At 40.0% G+C, this 19,599-nt stretch overlaps 1 protein-coding gene across 1 annotated transcript in view; it reads left to right on the top strand.

Moving 5' to 3' along the window:
- Positions 1–14,015, top strand: part of LOC105746989 (zinc finger protein 705F-like) — a 100,167-nt gene extending 86,152 nt beyond the window's left edge. Inside the window, exons 5-6 of the mRNA XM_071215942.1 lie at positions 6,457–6,566; positions 9,636–14,015. Of these exons, the coding sequence (XP_071072043.1) occupies positions 6,457–6,530 (74 nt within the window). The 3' untranslated portion in view covers positions 6,531–6,566; positions 9,636–14,015. The remainder of the gene's footprint in view (positions 1–6,456; positions 6,567–9,635) is intronic.
- The last annotated feature ends 5,584 nt before the right edge of the window (positions 14,016–19,599 follow it).

Raw genomic sequence — 19,599 nt, 5'->3', positions numbered from 1 at the left:
TACACTGCTTTCTAAGGTTTTTATGGTCTTGGCTCTTATATTTAGGTCTTTGATCCATCTTGAGTTGATCTTTGTATAAGGTGTGAGATGGTAATCCTCTTTCATTCTTCTACATATGGCTATCCAGTTCTCCAGACACCATTTGTTGAATAGGCCACTCTCTCCCAGTTGAGAGGGTTTGGTGGCTTTATCTAATATTATGTGGCTATATATGTGAGGTTCTATATCAGAGCTTTCAATTCGATTCCATTGGTGTATGTGTCTCTCCTTATGCCAATACCATGCTGTTTTCACCACCGTAGCTTTGTAGTATGTTTTGAAGTCAGGTAGTGTGATTCCTCCAATTTCGTTTTTCTTTTTCAGTATGTCTTTGGCTATTCGGGGTCTCTTTCCTTTCCAAATAAATTTCATAGTTAGTTTTTCTAGTTCCTTAAAGAAGGCTGTGTTGATTTTTATTGGGATTGCATTGAATGTGTATATCAGTTTTGGTAGGATAGACATCTTAATAATGTTCAGTCTTCCTATCCATGAACAAGGAATAGTCTTCCATTTATTTAGGTCTTCTTTGATTTCCTTGAACAATCTTGTATAGTTCTCAGTGTATAAGTTCTTTACTTCTTTAGTTAAATTTATTCCTAAGTATTTGATTTTTTTATTTACTACTGTGAATGGTATTTGTTTCTTGATTTCCTCCTGATCTTGCTCATTATTGGTGTACAGAAATGCTACTGATTTTTGCGCATTGATCTTATAACCTGCAACTTTACTAAACTCATTTATGAGTTCTAGAATCTTTGTTGTAGATCTCTCAGGGTTTTCTATGTATAGGATCATGTCATCTGCAAATAATGACATTTTGACTTCTTCCTTTCCAATTTGAATGCCTTTTATTTCTGGCTCTTGCCTCAGTGCTCGAGCAAGTACTTCTAAGACAATGTTAAATAGGAGTGGAGACAGTGGGCATCCTTGTCTTGTTCCTGAGTTTAGAGGGAAGGAGTCTAGAATTTCTCCATTGTACACAATATTGGCTTTAGGTTTTTCATATATACTCTTTATCATGTTCAAAAAATTTCCTTGTATTCCAATCTTTTGGAGTGTTTTTATCAAGAAAGGGTGCTGTATTTTGTCAAATGCTTTTTCTGCATCAATAGATATAATCATGTGATTTTTTTCCTTCAATCTGTTTATATGGTGTATTACGTTGATTGATTTTCTTATGTTGAACCATCCTTGCATACCTGGGATGAATCCCACTTGGTCGTGGTGTATAATACGTTTAATGTGTTGTTGAATACGATTAGCAAGTATTTTGTTAAGTATTTTTGCATCTAGGTTCATTAGAGAAATTGGTCTGTAATTTTCCTTTCTTGTGATGTCTTTGTTTGGCTTTGGTACTAGGGTAATGTTGGCATCATAGAAGGAGTTGGGTAATGTTCTTTCTGTTTCGATTTTTTGGAATAGTTTCAGCAGGATTGGTGTCAATTCTTTCCGGAATGTTTTGTAGAATTCACCTGTGAAGCCATCTGGCCCTGGGCTCTTCTTAGTTGGGAGATTTTTAATAACTGATTCTATCTCTCTGCTTGTGATTGGTTTGTTAAGTTCATCAATTTCTTCTTTTGTCAATATGGGCTGCTTATGTGTTTCTAGGAATTTGTCCATTTCCTCTAGATTGTCATTTTTGTTGGAATATAGTTTTTCAAAATATCCTCTTATGATAGTCTTTATTTCTGTGGGGTCAGTAGTGATATCGCCTTTCTCATTTCTTATTTTGTGTATTTGCATCTGCTCTCTTTTTTTCTTTGTTAGTGTCGCTAAAGGTTTGTCAATTTTGTTAATCTTCTCAAAAAACCAGCTCTTGGTCTTGTTTATCTGTTCAAGTGCTTTTTTATTTTCTATTTCATTTAGTTCTGCTCTTATCTTTGTTATTTCCTTCCTTCTTCTTCCTGTTGGGTTACTTTGTTGTTGTTTTTCTAATTCCTTCAAATGTGCAGTTAGTTCTTCAATTTTTGCTCTTTCTTCTTTTTTGATATATGAATTTATTGCTATAAACTTCCCTCTCAGTACTGCTTTTGCTGCATCCCGTAAATTTTGGTATGTTGTGTTATCATTATCATTTGTTTCAAGGTAGTCATTGATGTCTTTTTAGATTTCCTCTTTGACCCACTGTTTTTCTAAGAGTGTGCTGTTTAATTTCCAAATCGTGGTGTGAAATCTGGGCTTCTGTCCCTTGCAAATCTCCAGCTTGACTCCACTGTGGTCAGATATAATGTTTTGTATGATTTCAATCTTTCTGAATTCGTTCAGCCTTTCTTTGTGGCCTAGCATATGATCTATCTTGGAGAATGATCCATGTGTGCTTGAGAAAAATGTATATCCTGCTGTGTTTGGGTGTAGCGATCTATATATGTCTATTAGATCCAGCTCCTCTAATATACTGTTCAGATGTTTTGTTTCTTTGGTGATTCTCTTTTGAGATGTTCTGTCCAGAGTTGATAGTGGTGTATTAAAATCCCCCACTATAATTGTAGATGTATCTATTGTTTCACTTAGTTTTTCCAGCGTTTGCCTGACATATTTAGAGATACCCTTGTTAGGGGCATAAATATTTATGATTGTTCAATCTTCTTGACAGATTTTCCCTTTCACTAAAATGTAGTATCCTTCTTTGTCTCTCACAATTGTTTCACATTTAAAGTCTATTTTGTCTGATATTAATATAGCTACTCCTGCCTTTTTTTGGTTATTGTTAGCTTGTATGATTGTTTTCCAGCCATTCACTTTCAATCTCCATGCGTCTCTGGGTCTAAGATGTGTCTCTTGTAGACAGCATACGGATGGGTCATATTTCCTTATCCAATGTCCCAGTCTGAATCTTTTGATAGGTGCGTTTAATCCATTGACATTCAGTGTTATTACTATCAAGGAATTATTTGTGTTAGCCATATTTTGATTGGATTTGTGTTTGTCATATTTTGTTTGTATATATTTTTTTTGTCTTTTTTGTTGTTGTTGTTGGTCTTATACTCTCCTCCAACTCTGCCTTTCCTGTTTTTTCCTTTCTTCCTGCAGAACTCCCTTTAGAATTTCTTGAAGAGGAGGTTTCTTGTTGGTATACTCTTTCAGTTTCTGTTTGTCTGCGAATATTTTGAACTCTCCATCATGCTTGAATGCTAGTTTAGCTGGATAGAGTATTCTTGGTTGGAAATTTTTTTCCTTTAGTATCTTGACTATATCATACCACTGCCTCCTTGCCTCCATGGTTTCAGAAGAGAAATCAGCACTTAATCTTATGGAGCTTCCCTTGTATGTGATGGTTTTCTTTTCTCTTGCTGCTTTTAGGATTTTCTCTTTGTGTTGAGCATTGGATAATTTGACGAGTATATGTCTTGGGGTTGGCCTGTTGGCGTTTATGACCAGTGGAGTGCGCTGTGCTTCTTGGATATGTACGTCTGTCTCTTTCAGTAGATTTGGGAAGTTTTCAGCCATTATTTCCTGCAACACTCCTTCTGACCCCTTTCCCTTCTCTTCTCCTTCTGGAATACCTATAATACGTATATTTGAGCGTTTTGCATTGTCATTCAGGTCCCTAAATCCTAGCTGGATATTTTCTATCTTTTTATCGACCCCTTCTACTATCTGTTTGATTTCTGATGTACTGTCTTCCACATCACTAATTCTCTGCTCTGTCTCTTCTAGTCTGTTGATATTTGCTGCAAGTGTATTTTTGATTTCTTGAACTGTGGTGTTCATTCCCATCATGTCTGTTATGTTTTTGCGTATGTCTGCAATTTCCCCTCCCAGTGTTGTCTTCATGTTGTTAACCTCTTTCATTACTTCATCAAATTTGTTGGTGATAAATGTTGTGAGATCTTTCATTGCTTGTGTGAAGTTCTGCTCCCCTTCCTGATTTTTAGTTTGTTGATTGGATTCAGCCATGTTTTCCTGATTACTGATTTGGTTTGTCAATTTTTGTTGCTTTCTGGTCATCCTTTTATCTTGACGGGTTTAATCAGTTCCTTAGCTTCTTTGTCTAGTCTTGGAGATTAATTAGCTGTTATTTTTGTGTAAGTGTTATATCTTCTTTTTGTCACTTTGTTCTTCTTATTCTAATTTCTTGTTGCTGGTTAAGTTCACTTTAAAGGAAAGTATTAGTGCCAGGGAAAGGCAATTGTGTAAGCAAGGAAAAAGTGTAGAATTGTATTGGTGATATATGTTAACAAAGCAAGAATATGAGGTCTGGGAGGATGCAGGTTAGATTCATGTAGATTGTGTAGAGTTATAGCTGTAGGTAGAGTACCTTTTATGAGGTAGATGACTGAATATGGGAGGAATATGGTATGAACTACAAAGCTATTGTTTTCATGAGAGAGGGAAAAAGAAAAGAAAGGTAATAGTTTCAAGAGTGGATGCCAGACAGAAAACAGAACAAAGGTATTAGAAATTAAGAGTTAGACACTTTGTGGATCAAAGAACGGGAGGTGGGGGGTGGAATATAGGAGAGACAGTAGATGATAGTGGATATCAAGATGCAGGGGAAGGGGGATAGTGTAGTTAGCCTAAATCAGTTCACACAGAAATGAGGCAGTGGAGGATGGGAAAACCCAGCAAATGTGAGGTGTTCCCTGTAGCACCTATTGTATACTTGAATTAAAATAAAATAAGTGGAAAATGAGGGACAAGAGGGAAAGAGAAAACCGAAAAAGAAAAACTAATTATAATAAAGAAAAAAAGAAAGACAAGAAGAAAGGAAGAAAAAGAGGATGGGCAAACGGTGGGGAACAGATAGGGGGAAGAGAGATACAGGTATACACGTGTCACAATTGCAACACTATCTAAAACAACAACGAAAAAAACCCCTAAATAACTGTATAAAAAAAAAGGACTTTGGGGGTCACGCTAGGAGAAAAGACAAGGGAATAATGCAATATTAGCAATCAGGGTGTCAAAAAGAGTAAAAAATAAGATAAAGTGAAAATAAAAACAAAACAATATGAACCAATAAAGATAAAACGCAAACGTTAAGGTCTAGGGCACTCAAGGACCCCAGGTAGACCCCAGGGCGTGATGGATTCAGGGGTGGAAAGTCTGAGACACTGAAGACTCAAGAGGTGTGAGTCTGGGGTGTGGACCGCCAGAGTCCAGGGGACCCAGACCTGGCAACCTCAAATCTGGTCCACAGGAAGCTTAGGAGCCCTGCAGTGCAACACAGCCCTCAGGGATCCCTGTAGCTGGGTGCCAGCCCCGTGGGGGAAGCCAGGTCCGCAAACTCTATATTAAATGTCTGATGCCTGCAATTAACCTACTCCTCAGGGTTTCAGCCTTTGGACAGCTCCCTCCCTGTGCTCCCACGCAACGGCCACTTGAGGGCGCCTCTACACCACAGCCAGTTCAATGACCCAGATCCCAAGCCCTGCCGGGTGGGGTGGGCTTCAGCTGGAAACGCCGAAAACAGACTCCGAGACCGGAAACCCCAAACTTTGCAAAATATTCCCCAATCGGCTTCCAGACGTGTCCCCCTCCCTCACTGCACCCTACAACAGTCTCCCAATTGTGTCCCCTTATTGCCAAAAATCCAATTCCGTTGCAGATCGGCAGCCGGACCTGTGGGGATGGAGCTCCAGGCGGAAGCGCAACCCCCCCTGTCCGGCGACCAAAACGTCCCCCGCTTCACAACAAAACACCGTCTGTCTCCCCAAATCGATCTGCAAAGGAGTCTTGTCCCATCAACCCCTCACCAGCCAGCCCAGTATCCGCGAATTCCTCAGCACCACTAAGCCTCCAGAAAAAGGAAAAAAAAAAAAAAAAAAAAAAACCCTGGCCGCGGCGGCTCCCGGAGCTGCAGGAGCGCCCGCTACCGCGGCTCCGCCCACCCAAGGAGGGAACTTCCCGCGCCCAGCTTTGACCTCCGTTTATATATTATAGACGTATCCTCTCTGTTACCTTCCCACCAAATTGATGTCCAGACACCTTCCAACCAGCAAAAATCCCCGAAACAGCGCGGTCCCAAAGAGCCTTCAACGCTGCCCAGCCGCCCCTTGCAGAGACATTACCAGGCAAGCTCACTCAGCCACCATCTTCCTGATGAACCCCTAATGAGTTTTTTAAAACCAAAATCTTTCCCCATTAAAAGTCTATAGGCATCCCCGAAGTAATATGCAGAGCTCAAGCCACATTGCTAAGGAGGATCAATGTCACAGAGAGGTGAGGGTGTGATCAGCTGTTTCTGTACCTGCAAGTAAGCAGAAAGGAGCTAATGTCCTGATAAGAAGAAACTCTAAGAAAACCCTTCTCAAAGAACTTCATTCCTGATAGCCCCTGCTCTGAGAACAATGACCTAGTTAACTGCTTTAAACAAAGCTTGTGGTGTCAGCTCGGGGCCTTGGTTTTGCCATCAGCTAGCCCTGGCGCACCTGGTCCCCTCTAATCCTGTCTTTGACTCTATGTGTCTTCTTTCAGCTCCCATTGCCTCCCCTCAGGTTCTCAGTTCACCCGCACAGGTTGCAGCAAATGGTGCCCAAACAGGGACTTGAGTACAGGACCTGAAGGTGGAGGAAGATAATGAGAAGGTAAGGAGTCTCCCTGTGAAGAGTGGTAAGTACAGGGAGGAAGCACTGGGTATAAAAATGGGGAATCATGGTTTGTTGCAGCATAGCTTGTATGTCCAAAGGTTGAAAGCTGTGTTAGCTGATAGAGGTTCAAAAATGACTCCCTCACAACTGAAAACGTTTTTAGATTTTGGGCAACAGACCTGCCCTTGGTTTCCTGATGAAGGCATTGTAAATGAAGAGACATGGTGGAAGGTTGGGCAATACCCTCAGGACCAGCCACAGGGCATGCCAGTGTGCACCTTTACTTTGTGGGACTTAATAAGGTATTCCCTGGATCCTCTGAGGGAGTTGGAATGCAAACCTGTGATTGAAACTTTAGCATTTACAGTTAATAAAGGGTCAAAGGAGTCCTCTCTGGTTGCTGCCAAGGATTCTGAGGAAAAGGGAGAAGAGATTACCATGCGCTTGACCTCTGGATTAGGGGGACTACAAAGCCAAATGTCTCAATGTCTGTGTAGGATCAGAACTTGTTAGCTGCAGCTCTCCCTTCTGCCCCTGTGGTGCCCAAGCATAAAGTGGAGGTTCCTTTGGTATCTCCACTGCAGCAAGGCTGTGCACAGCATGTCTTGGTGGGGAAAACATCACAGGGTTCCAATTGTTCCCTGTAAGAGCACCCCTACCCTATTAATCCTGATCAGGTCTTGCACTCTCATGACCCCATTCCTTTTAAACTGCTGAAAGAGTTAAAAATTGCTTGCAGTACTTATGGTCCTACTTCACCTTTCACCATGTCCTTTTTGGAATCCATGAGTACTGACCCCCGTTGCCCAAAAAGGGCCTGTGAAAACAACAGCAGGGTTTGTTGGAACCTGTGCAAACTCAGACTTATCCTCCTCAATGGGGGTTAGGGTACTCAACATTTTTAGCTGGGGTCACTGATACTTCAACCCAGCCAACTGCAGCACCCATAGTTTGGTTATGCAATGAACCTGTCTGGGTGGATCAGTGGCCCCTTACACAGGAGAACTTAACTGCTGCAGAAATGCTAGTGAATGAACAGACTGCTGCTGGCCATCTCTCTGAAAATTTTAGTCCATGGAATACTACCATTTTTTTTGTTATTAAAAAGAAATCAGGAAATTGGCAGTTGTTACAAGATCTGCATGCAGTAAATAAAACCATGCGAATTCTGGGTCTATTACAACCCAGACACCCATCTCCAACCACTATCCCTTTACCATATCACCTTTTGATACTAGACCTAAAGGATGCCTTTTTCACTTTTCCCTTGCACCCTGCTGACCACCCCCGTTTTGCCTTTTCCTGGCTGAGCCCTAATTGTCAACAACCTTTATGTCATTTCTGTTGGACTGTACTGCATCAAGGCATGGCCAACAATCCTCCTCTCTGACAAGCTTATGTAGTAAGGCGCTAACCCAAGAGTGAGAAAAATACCCTTCTGCCTATATTATTCACTATATGGATGATATCTTATTGGCTTATGCAACAGAAAAACAGTTGCTTTCACTTTTCCCTGACGCTCAACAGCTGCTTATGCAGTGAGGTCTGCAAATTGCTCCAGAAAAAGTTCAAAAAGACTTTCCTTTCACTTACTTAGGTCATCTAGTAGAAAACTGTGAGTAGTGCCAACAAAAGCCAACTATTCATGGTCACATTTAGCTACTTTAAATGAGTTCCAAAAATTGTTAGGGGACATTAATTGGTTGTGATCCTCTTTGGGACTAACCACAGGTGATTTAACCCCTTTATTTGACATTCTCTGAGGAGACTCTGATCCCATGTCCCCATGGACACTGTCACTGAAGCTGAGTCTTCTCTAGGTCTTTTGGAGCAAAAACTAGTGGATGCCCAACTAACATGAGCTGATACTACCTTGCCTGCTGAATTACTGATTTGTGCCACTACTTTTTCCCCTACAGGTGTTTTGTGGCAATCAATAGGCATCCTGGAGTGAATTGACATTTTTCATAGTCCACAAAAAAAATGTGTGCTTCCCTATACAGAAGCGGTTGCCACCCTTGTTGGTAGGGGCCATGCTTGTGCAATTCAGTTATTTGGCATGGAACCCCAATGGATTGTTCTTCCATACTAAAAAAAAAAAAAAAGTTTGATCAATTGGTAATGTTCTCCATCCCTTGGCAGGGCACACTGGCACAATTCCTAGGAGAAATTAACAATCATTATCCAGAACACCCTCTATTACAGTTTCTCTTGTTAACCCCTTTTGTGTTTCCCAGTCATACTTCTGCCTCTGATTCCACATGGCCATACTGTCTTTACAGATGGTTCTAGTTCAGGTCAGTCCACCGTTGTTTCATCTTCCTTCTCTCGCATCCAGCAAATGCCTTACACTTCTGCTCAGTGAGTGGAGCTCTGTGCGTTTTGTGATACTCTGCAATATTTTCCTCATGAGTCCCTTAATGTTTATTCTGACAGACACTATGTGATTGGCGTGGCCCTGCATATTGAAACTGCTCATTTAAAACAATCCTGTCTGAAGAGCTTTTTGTTTTGTTTTCGTTTGCAAACTCTTATCCACCAACGTCCTTGTCCCTGTTGTATTGGTCACCTACACACATATGTGTCGTTACCTGGACCCCTAGTGGAAGTTAATGTCCAAGCCAATCACTTAGTAGCCCCCACCTTTGACAAGGTTTCATAAGCCCAGTGCTCGCATGCTATGTTCTATCAAAATGCAAATAGTTTGTGGAAACAATTTCAGCTAACCCCTGAACAAGCCCGGTAGTTAGTAAAGCAATGTCCTAACTGTCTTCCTTTCAATTCTGTCCCCACTGTTGGAGTTAATCCCCGTGGCCTGTGCCCCAATCACCTCTGGCAAATGGATGTCACCTATTTTGCCCCTTTTGGCCATGTTCGGTGGGTTCATGTAACTGTAGATACTCACTCCCATTTTCTCCATGCTACCTGCCAAATGGGAGAAAGTGCATGGCACGTTATCAACCATTGTTTGCTAGTATTTGCAGTTATGGTTTGCCCCGTCATGTAAAAACTGATAACACTCCTGCTTCTTGCAGCCATTCACTGCACCATTTTTTTCCTCCTTAGGGTATCTGCCACTCAACTGGCATTCCATACAATTCAACCGGACAAGCAATTGTTGAGAGGACCAATCGCACTATAAAAATGCAGCTCTTAAAACAAAAAGGCGGGAAATGAGGAGGCAGCGAGGAGTCCACAGCGTCAATTAACTGCTGCTCTTTCTACCCTTAATTTTAAAAATTGTGATGCTTCAGAGACCTCTGAAGCTAAACAGCATTTCACTAGGACCCTGCGGGAGGCAAAAGGGCACATTATGTGGAAGGATCTCCTTATGGGCCATTGGCATGGTCCTGACCCTGTGTTATTATGGGGCCGAAGCTATTGTTATGTGTTCCCTGAAATAGCAGATCAGCTGCTGTGGGTTCCTGATCGTGCAGTCCGGTCAGCCACAACACCGGCAACCCTGCCCTAAGCTGAACAAGAAATTTCAGAAAACCAAGAAAGGGGCCAGCAGGATGCTCACTGAGTAAGGAGATGGGGTGGTTGTGGTTGCTGCAGTTAACTTCTGTCCAAGCATCTTATTCCTATTGGATGTTTTTTCCCAGGCCTCCCCTATTGCACCTGGTCACTTGGTATGACCCACCTGTGCCTGTGTTTGTCAATGATACCACCATGATAGAGGCTCGTTGACAGATCGTATCAAACCTCACGTTGTCTACTCATTTAACTACAGTGGCCTCACAGCCAAAGTGCCTCTTTGTTTGTCCCCCTGGGAAACTATGGGTGTCCACCTACCCAGCAGGAAAATCAGACAGCCTATGGAGGCAGACGTGTAGCCATTGTCGCTGGCCCATGGGATGTCTATAAATACATTCAAACTGTAAGCAAATGGGGATTTGATGATAATCCAGTGGCCACGGACCATTGGCCCCCATTGCCACTCTGTGCTAAAAGCACTAATTTAGAGTTTAAGGGCTTTCCTCTTTGGGTCTCATGTGCTTATGTCCCAGCCTGTGCTCATAACGTCTTAGGAGGCTTGGGTACTTTATATATCTAAGTGTACTGTGCAGACCCCCAGCATCCAATTTTTCATTATATGTCTGCTAGAGGTTTTGTTGCTAAAGTCATCACTTCTTCAAAGTTTGTTTTGCAGGATAAGCTGTGGCATTTAGTTGCTGTGACCCATTATGTCAATTTCACAGGTGCTGTAGTCTCCAGTTTTGATGTGGATTGAAGGCCAGTGGCCCCAGCCCATATGCAGTTTTAGTGGGCCAAGTAAATATTTCCTTTCAGGGTTCTTACTAGGTGGTAGAATGCCCCCTCTGTAACCTTAACAACTGCATTACCACTGCTAACTAGGATGATGATCTACTCATTGTCTGACAACCTAGCTTTGTCATGCTCCCAGTGACCCTAGATGAGCCCTTGTATGATGACCCTGGGTAATGAACATTGCAGCTCATGCAGCACACACTAGAGTCATGACATCGTAGCACCCTTGGCCTGATCATTGCTGCCAGTGTGACCTTAGCAAATAGCATTCAAACAGCTCATTTTGTAAATGATTTGGCTAAAAACATTTTGCTAACATTAGAAAATCAGGAACATAGTTACCAAAAATTGGAAGCAAAATTAAATGAATTGGAAGAAATGGTCCTTTCTTTAGGAAATCAGTTGGAGGCATTGCAGTACCATATATGGCTACAATGCCATCTGCAGTACATGTTTGTTTGCATGAACTCTGTCCAATTCAATGAAACTTCCTGGAATTGGATGGTATTGAAACTGTACCTACAAGGGGTATGGAACATGAAGAAATTAGTGTGGATCTAAAACACTTGCACAATGAGATCTTAGCTCTCCAAACTGCTCATTGACTTGGTTAGGGACCCCAAATAATTGGCCAAGTACCTCCTATATACTTTACACAGTTTCAATCCTTGGAACCTGTGTAGCATAACTTTTGGTATTTAGCGGTCTTATTGTCTGTGTTCTTGTGTTGTGGTGCATGTTTTCTCTATTTTGCAACCAAACTTGCCAAGTGCTCTGACATTTGCAAACTGAAACCACACACCTTAAACTTGCACAAAAGGCTCAGCATGGGCTCTAATCACTCCCGTGGCACCCCATGCACAATAGTTTGTAGCCGGCTGGTAGTCAATGATGGGTAGGCATTTCAGAGGAAACCAACCAAAGACAGGCACAGCTAATATCCACACAAAAAAGAAAAGGGGGACCTGTATGGTCCCCAAAGTAATGTGCAGGGCTCAAGCCATTGTTGCTAGGGAGGATCGATGTGCACAGAGAGGTGAGGGTGTGATCAGCTGTGTCTGTACCTGTAAATAAGCAGAAAGGAGCTGATGTCCTGATAAGAAGAAACTCTAAGAAAACCCTCCTCAAAGAACTTCATGCCTGATAGCCCCTGCTCTGAGAACAGTGACCTAGTTAACTGCTTTAAATAAAGCTTGTGGTGCCAGCTTGGGGCCTTGGTTTTGCCATCAGCTAGCCCTGGCCCACCTGGTCCCCTCTAATCCTGTCTTTGTCTCTATGTGTCTTGTCTCTATATGTCTTCAGCTCCCATTGCCTCCCCTCAGGTTCTCAGTTCACCTGCACAGGTCACAGCACAAGTCAATATGCTTTTTGGCTTACATTACAGTTTGTATTTGGCCAGATGAAAATGTTGAATTTTTAACACTTCACCCAATTCATCTGGACAAAAACTGAAGTTATTAATGGTCCGTTAATACATTTCCTCTAAAATGCAGGAAATTTTTACTACTTTAACCTTTATGTAACACCAACTTTTGGCAATAGGACCTGCAGTTATCTTTTCAGGTAGAGGTGGGATTGGTTCCAGAGACATTGCCACTGTATTGCTGCCTTTTTGGGTGTATGCAGTTTCCCACACAGTTGAGTATTTTACCTGGATGAGGAGGCAGCATTGGGCAATCCTCGTTGTGGCTTCTCTATGGCTGACACAGCAGCTCCTTGAACTTGAGACTGCAGGGCAGAGGTGATGTTGGTAAGTCCCTGTGACAGCGGCCTCTGCCCAGCTGAACACCTTCCCACCTGGCTTGCCCTTCTTCCTTGGCATAAACAAACCCCCCACCAGAGGCCACCACTTCCACCACTCCTAGCCCCACTCAGGCCACACACACCACCCCACCTTCCACCAGTCTTGGGCCCCTCCAGGTTCCAACTCCCCAAGGGTTTCTTTTTAATTTGCCATTTTTATTTTATTTTTCTCTGAATGTCGTCTCATTTTGGTATGAAAAATAAATATGAGACTATAAATGTTTATACTCACATATATATGTTAAAATATATATGTTTTGGAACTGTATAACAAAGTGAAACTTCACATGAAAAGTGATTATGGATAATAGTGCATATATCAGACTCTATATAAAATGAAAATACAGATAAGCTAGTGAGGGAAACAGAATAGCAACTATATATGGTAGAGGAAGCATTGAGTGAGAAATGATGAGGTTTTTTGCTTTTTTGTCTATTTTTTGTTTTTTATCATTATTAGAGTAATGAAGATGCTCTAATAATTGAAGTACTGAATGAACAACTATATGATTATACCAAATACCATCAATTGTACACCTTGGATGGATTTATGCTTTATTAATATGTATCAATAAATTTGATTTGTTAAAAATGTATATGATCTATATGCCAAAGAAAATCTGATTTCTTTGAATAATATATCATGCAGTTACTGTACTTTTTCATATTTGCATATTTTTATGAGGTGAAATTCACAAAACATAAAATTAATTCTTTTAGAGCATATAATCAGTGGCATTTAGTACAAACACAATGTTGTACATCAGCTTTATTTAGTTTCAGAGCATTTTCATCACCTCCATAGGAGAGTGCATACCCACAAAAGCAACCACTCCCCATTCCACACTCCCCTCAACCCTTATCAAACATTAATCTTCTGTCTCTATGGATTTACAGATTCTGGATATTGCATATATCAGAATATTTTTTAAAAATGTGAACTTTTAATCTGTCTTCTTTCACTTGTCATGATTTTGAGATTTGTCAATGTTATAGCTTGTGACATTACTTCATTCCTTTTTATGCCTGAACAGTATTCCACTTTAAGGATATAAGATATTTTGGTTGTGCCTTCATTTGATGATAGATAGTTTTGGGTTGCTCCCACCTGTTGGTAGTTGTGAATAGTGTTACTATGAACATTTGTGTACAGTTATTTGTTTTCAATTGTGGTAGGTATAAATCAAGTAGTAGGGTTGCTGGACCACCAGCTAACTGTGTATAACTTGTTGAGGAACTCTCCAAATGTTTTCCACCATGCTTGCCCCATTGTACATTCTCACCTTCAGTGTATGAGGATTCTAATTTGTGCACATCCTCACCAGCAGGAATTTTAGGTTTTCAAAAATAAACCATCCTAGTGGAAATGAATTGGTGTTTCAGTGTCGTTTATTTTTCCCTTATTCACATGATGGTTTCATTTTTATTGCTTAAATAGCTAAGTTATAAATCCAACTATCATGCAGTAATTTCTTAATTTTTAATATTCATATCTGCAATAACATTGTGAGATTTTCTTACTGTGGATTGACACACAATACTCATGGTTTTATCATATTTTCTCTAGGTAAATAATAAATATTTTAAAATTCCTTAAATATACCATTTTGAGCCATTTCATTTCACCAGGGAAATACGTTTTTCCTCTCTTTAAAATAAATTAAATACAAAAATAAACTACATTTAAATAAATAATATTATGATGATAACATGTAAAAATTCACATTAAGACCAAAGCCCTCTTTCTACTGTCATGGATGCTCTTCTCTCACCCCCCAGAACATTCAGGAAAGGGGAGTGCCTTTCCTTCTGAGGCATGAGGGCTGAAGCCTGGCCAGTCCTTCCACTTCCCACCCACCTTTGTTTCCTGTCCTCTCACTTTTATTTTCTGGAGGAGAGAAGTCAGCCTTAGTATCAAACTCAGTTTGGGAAGGTAGAGGAAATTTCCTATTACAAATCAGAAAACAACCAAGAGGTTTCAAATCCCCGACTTCAGGATGCTTGGTTCCAAGGATTGTCACTGACATGCAGCTTCTGCTCCACCCAGTGGCAGTGGCTCTTGCTGGAGGAAGTGATGAAGGGCAGTAAGTGGGGCCCCCAGTCACTCTCATGGATGAGCTGCTGGACTCCCCAAGAACTGGGTGATTGTGGGGAGCCCTGCAAAGCAAGACTCCCAGTGCCCTGCAAACCAGGCTCCAAGGTTCACAGAAAGAATGTGGATAAAGAAGGAAGTGCACATGGAGAGATTGGAGGTAAAGAAGGAGGCACCCCTGAGCAAAGTTATGTGTTGATCAAAGCTATGTTAATTATGGATAATGGAGTCTAGGAAAACTGTGTTATCAGAAGGCTAATAATAACAAAGAATAACTTGTGTATTCATAATGACCTAGTAACAAGAGCTTCCTGTGAGAACAGCTGTATGCCCTGTTTGTACTAAGGGTATTAAAAAACTGCATAATTAAGCTGGGCGCTTGTGGTAGCTGTTGCACTCCTGCAGCTACTCACAGCTCACCTGATCCCCACTTTTTTGTGTCTTTCATTTCTCTATCCCCTCACCACTCCCTCCTCAGGACTGCACAGACCCTGTTTGACTGTGACTACACTGTGCGGGTCACAACAAGTGATGCCCAAACAGGGACCTGAGGCAAGGGGAAAATTGTAAGGAGTCTGAATATATCAGGTGATGGGATCCTATCCTTAGGTTGTCAGCTTCAACAAAACCGGTTGAAGGGATAGATTCATCAGCCACCAATCCATAGTTTAGAGGTAAGTTCAGGACTGTTCATCAAATGTTAAGCATGCGGAATTGCAACTCTTCTCAGCACAATTTGTAAGTCTAGATGTTGAAAGCGTTGTTGTCTGACAGAGGTTCTAAGGTAACCACCCAACAGAACAGTTTTTAGATTTTGTTCAACAAATTTGTCCTTGGTTTCTGGAGAAAGGAACTGTTAATGAGAAAACTTGGCAAAAAGTGGCACAGAAATTAAGAAACCGGTATACTATGGAGGGCCTGAGCAATATTCCAGTAACACTTTCACTTTGTGGGCTTTAATTTGTGATTCACTAAATAGGGTTCGTGAAAGCGAAAAAGGTGCTGCCACTCCCCTTTCATCTGTAGCTACCACGGTGCATGGTAATGAAACTTTGTTAAAACAGTCTTCCACTCCTCCAATAGACCCAGATAATAATAAGAAAGGTGAGAAACATAACAGGGACTCTTTTTCATGCCGCTGTTCAATAGCAGCTGTCGCAGTTGTCTTTGAAGTATCAGTAAGTACTGCAAAAAGCCACCTGTTGGTCAACAATGCCTTCCGCCTACTGTGGGTTCTCCTCCCTCAGTGCCCGCCCTGTTCTATCTCCTTTACAGGCTGGTCTCCTGTATGCCTGGATGCAGGGCCATGATATTTCTGAATTTACTGTTTTTCCTGTCATAGAGAGCCCTGATCCCAATAATTCTGGCCAATATGTACATCTGCTTGAACCCATTCCTTTTAAGTTGTTAAAAGAATTGAAATCTGCTTGTAGCACATATAGGCCCACTGCCCCATTCACTTTCTTCATAATAGAATCCGTAAGTCAAAATCTTCTTTGTCCTAAAGATTGCATGGTTTTTAGCTAAAGCTTGCTTGATGGAAGGCCACTATTTGTTATGGAAAAGTAATTGGTTTAAAGAATGCAGTGCTCAGGCTAAACATAATTGGGCTCACAATATTGCTATTACTTTGGACATGCTTACGGGCACTGGAGCCTATGAGCCTTTGCAACAAGTATGACATCCCGTACAGGCAAAAGTGTTAAATAAAGTCCTTGTTCATGAAATCAGGTTTGTAAGAAAACTCTCTGTTAAAGTGTTAGCTAAGATAAGGAAACTATTCTGGCAGCAACTCTGCAAACCCCCTGCTGTCTATATGATAATGTAGCTGTGGGCTAGTAAGTGTTAATAGAATTAAGCCACTGGAAGAGGAGAAAAACATAGCAACATGGTGTTGTGTTTTGTTTCCATGCTGATTCTGATTGGGCCTATTTAGCCAAGTTAATAAAATTAGTACAAAACTTTCATCAAGGTGTTAAAAATAATTTTCAGTTTTGAATCAATAGCTTACTCCTGAACTTCAAGTCTCAGTGTAGTGCTAAAGAGTAGTAATCCAAAAAATGTGTGTTAACTGTCTGCCTAAACTGCTAAATAAAAAGCTTAATTACATTTATGCTGCTCAAATTATCTTAACTGGTTGCTGACAACTAATCAAAGTGTTTCCAAAAACAAACTTGCATGTTACAGGCAACATGAATTCCAAAAGAAATTTTAAGAATAGTAAAATCTAAGATATAAAATGGAAAGCTTAAAAACAACTAAACCAAAAGGGTAAGAATTATGAGTCAAATTGTAAACTCTATGTTTCTATTGGTATGTTGTACGTGTTTTGTGTTTGTCTGTTTGTTCAATGTCAGTGTATATTTTGATACCTCTAGATGGTAATATAAGTTAATAAATAAAAATTTCTAAAAAAGCTCTATTCAAATGGCCAAAATTAGTTTCTAAAAGACTGTTTCTAGTGCTGCATGCTATCAAGTATTTAAAATAAAGAAAAGTTCATTATTTTAACAAGTTTGTTTAGTGTTGATGATAATTATATGTTGTAAGACATTTGCCTGGAGACAGTTTCCAAAATTGTTTTGGTAACTTATGTATGTAGGATGTATAGAATGTGTTTTTATTTTTAAGAAAACAGAAAATAATTTTGTCCTAAAATAAAGTGATTGGTTATTAAGAAAGAGTAAAATGTGGGACAAAACCTGAATAAGTACAGAAAGTGCAAAAGGTTCATGGAAAAAGAAGTTTTATGGTTAAAGTTAAATTAAATTTGATAGATCTATCTATAAAGTCTTAAAAGGTTTAGTATCAAATAGTACACTAATGCAAAGTTAAAATTTTGTTTTTCCTCAAAGTTTCTCGGGTTATTGGTCTGTTTTAGTAAAAGTTTCTGAAGAGTTTTTATCCCAAGTAATCAATATACAAAGAGGATCTGTTTTATCAAATAGCTTCTTGTGCTTTAACCTTATCATGTCTTTAGTGTTCTAAGAAGAAAAGGTCTTATCACTTTTAAAGGAACATAATGTTCAAACCTGCTTTCTCAGAAAGTATCTTTTTATTTCAAACTAGTTACAAAAGATTCGTTCTTTTACCTTGAAAGAAAAATTAAAGTAATGAAACAGTTGAGTTCATTTAATATGTTATAAGTTAAGTAGGAGGTGTTTAAAAATGTTATAAAATTAAAAGGATTCTTTAACCCTCTGTTAAAGTTGTATGAGTAAAAAGTTCATATGAATACTTAAGAGCATATAAATTTACCAATATTTCAGCATAATAAACAAAAGTACAGTATGGTTAATTATGGTTTTAATTATTATAAAAAAGTATGTGTCACAAAAACAACCTCTTATCATAAATTAAAGTAACAACACTGTAGTATGCGGCCATCTCAATTACTGCTAGTTTGTTGCAAGAAATTAATATCCAACTGTGTCACTATCACTTTGTTTTAAAACTTGCTAAGACTTTCTTTAGTATCTTCTTAAGCAAGTCAAGCCAGCCTGCATTCCCCTGTCTGTGGAAAACTCAACAATGGACTTTTGCAGTGCTTCCCCAAAGCTGTGTGCATAGACCAATCATTTCTCCTGGCATGATAATTAAAAATCTGGCTGTGTAGGAAAAATCTGTGGCTAAAACCTTACTGATAACATTATGTTAACCAGTAATCCTTTTTCCAAAATTAAAAGAAACATCAGAAATAATAGTATCTTATCTTAAAATCCTAAAATAGGCAAACAATTAGAATGGGCTGCAAAGTCCCTGTTGCTCTGTCAAATTCTTAAATGTTTGGTTAAGTAAAACAAAACTATACCCTCTGCTGTAATTAATAAAGTACAATATTTTCTCATGTTAATAGACTTTGTAATATTGTTAAAATATTAAAATCTTTCATCCCTCCTTTAGCTGAAATATTAAAACCATTGTATGTACTAATTGGGTAAGATCCTTCCTGGGAGTAGGAAAATATCCAGCAAGCTGCTTTAAATAATAATAAAAGGGAGGGAAAAGGTGGACATTAACTTAGCCTGTGAATTGGATGTGGCCAGCACCAGTATTGGCTTTGGGTGGGGTTTGTGGCAAAGGCAAAATTCTAAACAAGTACCCCTTGGATTCTAATCACAATTCTAGAAAGAGGCCAAAATTACAATGTAAAAAAGTAATTATGTGCAGCAAAGGAGGCCCTGTTGAAAGTGAAAGATTTAACCCAATAGTGTCTGGCCACTCTGAAGACTGCCATCCCTATTCAGGGGTGGATTGCAAATACTAAAAGCATGATAGAAATGATAGACTGTTGTAAATCACCCTCAGATCTATGGAAAAACATCCAGGATACTTTCTGGTAGTAACAGGTAACTGTCATGTCCCTGCCCACTCCTCTAACATCACTTTTCAGGACTATTGAGGCAGATGCTTTCATAAAAATCGAGAGTCATATACCATCGAAACTTGAAAAATGCCGAGTGGCTCCACCAGCTCATGAATATCACTTATGAGTGCCCTTTATGCTCACTCCAAGGACTGTGACATCAGGTCCCTCCTGCTCTTAGGAGGGATAAAGTATGCTTTCACTGCTACAGACACTACATCAGAACTCATAACAAAACAGCTACTATTTCCTGGCATATAACTGGTGTGACATACAATCCCCAAGGATAGGCTATCATTAAACATGCCAATAACATTCTTAAAACTTTGCTTAATGAAACAAAAAGGGGAAGAAGTGTGGGAAAAGCTAACAAGCCCACAGCACTGCCTGACAGCTGCATCATTCATTCTTACTGGCACTGTGGTTATGTTCATAATATCACTGGACTCCATAAGGAAGTGTATACCTGGGCACAGCATATTATCGTAAGCACTGGC

This window comes from Dasypus novemcinctus, chromosome 6, assembly GCF_030445035.2.
Source record: "Dasypus novemcinctus isolate mDasNov1 chromosome 6, mDasNov1.1.hap2, whole genome shotgun sequence".
In the NCBI taxonomy this organism is placed as follows: Eukaryota; Metazoa; Chordata; class Mammalia; order Cingulata; family Dasypodidae; genus Dasypus; species Dasypus novemcinctus.
The sequence above is the reverse complement of the archived record's forward strand: the minus strand, read 5'-3'. Positions and strand labels throughout refer to the sequence as shown.